Here is a 1520-nt window from a genome sequence, read left to right on the forward strand (position 1 = left end):
CGCGCGCCTGGACAGTGCTCGCTGCACCGCGGGCCGCCGCCGCCGCCGCCCGCGCAGCCGCCGGGGGAGGGGTTGGGCGCGGCCGCGAAGGTGTACACAGGGAGGCTGGGCCGCGCGCGATCCTTACCCGCGGTTGGGTCCTTTCGGCACGAACCAGGGCCCGGCGATGCCGATAAGGCCCCAGAACGTGGTGAAGATGATGACCGGGAGGGCGAAGGAGTGCGCCGTCATGGCCCGGCGCGGGATGCCCAGGCCAGGATGCGAGTCAGAATTGCAGATGCTCCGGTGCGCGGAGGTCCGTCCCAGGCAGTGGGCGCCGAGCATGCGCAGCAGGTCCCGGCCGCCTAAGAGAGCCCTTTCAGCGAGCCCGACCCGCGCAGGCGCTCCAGCGCGTTACTCGGGGTGGGGGCGTGGGCGGGCTTTGCTCTGAGCCAGAGATAATTAGCTTTGAGCAGCTCCTCCAGTTTGCTAAGTTTGGTTACGGGATTAACAGGACCGAGGCATGTGTCGAAATAAACTCTGCTTTATTCCAATAGCAAAAGGTTGAGAATCAGACATGGTTTTTTGTTGTTGTTGTTTTTTTTGCGGTAAGCGGGCCTCTCATTGTTGTGGCCTCTCCCGGTGCGGAGCACAGGCTCCGGACGCGCAGGCTCAGCGGCCATGGCTCACGGGCCCAGCCGCTCCGCGGCACGTGGGATCTTCCCGGACCGGGGCACGAACCCGCGTCCCCTGCATCGGCAGGCGGACTCTCAACCACTGCGCCACCAGGGAAGACCCAGACATGGTTTTTTAAACCATGTTTTGCACATCTTTGAAACCAGAGGAGGAGAGAACATCCCTGGGCCAATCACCTGGGGTGACCTCGGCTGACAGCCACCTGGATGAGGGAAACGGCCCATCTTCACACTGTCCTGCTAAATACTTAGCACCCTAGGAACTGAACCTGGGCTTCGAGGGAAGCAAAGGGTCTGGAGTAGATTACACTCCAACGTGTCTGGCTAGAACAGGGGGTCGGGATCCCTCCTTCCCGCCTGGTCTCTATGGCTATTGAACTCAAACTGTCAGTTAAAATGCTGGTCACTCAGAACGTCAGCCCTGTGGGCATCAGTCTATGGAGATCACAGGTAGGGAACGAGGGTGGAGGCATGGCTAGGACTCTGGCCAAAGGCAGAGAGCTTGCTCCTTCCATCCCCAATGCCCTTCAGCTTGTTTTTTTGTGAGGCAAAAGTAGGAAGACTCTCCAACAACAGGGTCTCCAGGCCCTGGGGTCTGAAATGCTGCCAAGTCTCTTGAAACAAAACGAGATGTCAGCTTGGGCAAGGGGTCTCACCAAGCTTCAGCCTGGGGTCCTGCACAAAATGGTCAGCGTCCTCTCTGCCATCAGCGAACAGAGGGGACCCAGGGCATGCCTATGCCCCTCGAGAAAGTGGGTAGTGCAAATCCCTGTGACAAATAGCATTTTCAGTCGCGCCGCCCCCCCCCCCCCCCCCACAGGCGACCCAGTCTCTCCCATACGGCTC

General features: G+C 60.3%; 1 protein-coding gene across 1 annotated transcript in view; it reads right to left on the reverse strand.

The window, feature by feature from the left end:
* The window catches only part of ATP6V0E2 (ATPase H+ transporting V0 subunit e2), a 3014-nt gene extending 2768 nt beyond the window's left edge, over positions 1–246 (reverse strand). Inside the window, exon 1 of the mRNA XM_007469852.1 lies at positions 128–246. Coding sequence (XP_007469914.1) covers positions 128–231 — 104 coding nt within the window. The 5' untranslated portion in view covers positions 232–246. The remainder of the gene's footprint in view (positions 1–127) is intronic.
* Positions 247–1520: the final 1274 nt, after the last annotated feature.

This window comes from Lipotes vexillifer, unplaced genomic scaffold, assembly GCF_000442215.2.
Source record: "Lipotes vexillifer unplaced genomic scaffold, Lipotes_vexillifer_v1.1 scaffold472, whole genome shotgun sequence".
NCBI classification, from domain to species: domain Eukaryota; kingdom Metazoa; phylum Chordata; class Mammalia; order Artiodactyla; family Lipotidae; genus Lipotes; species Lipotes vexillifer.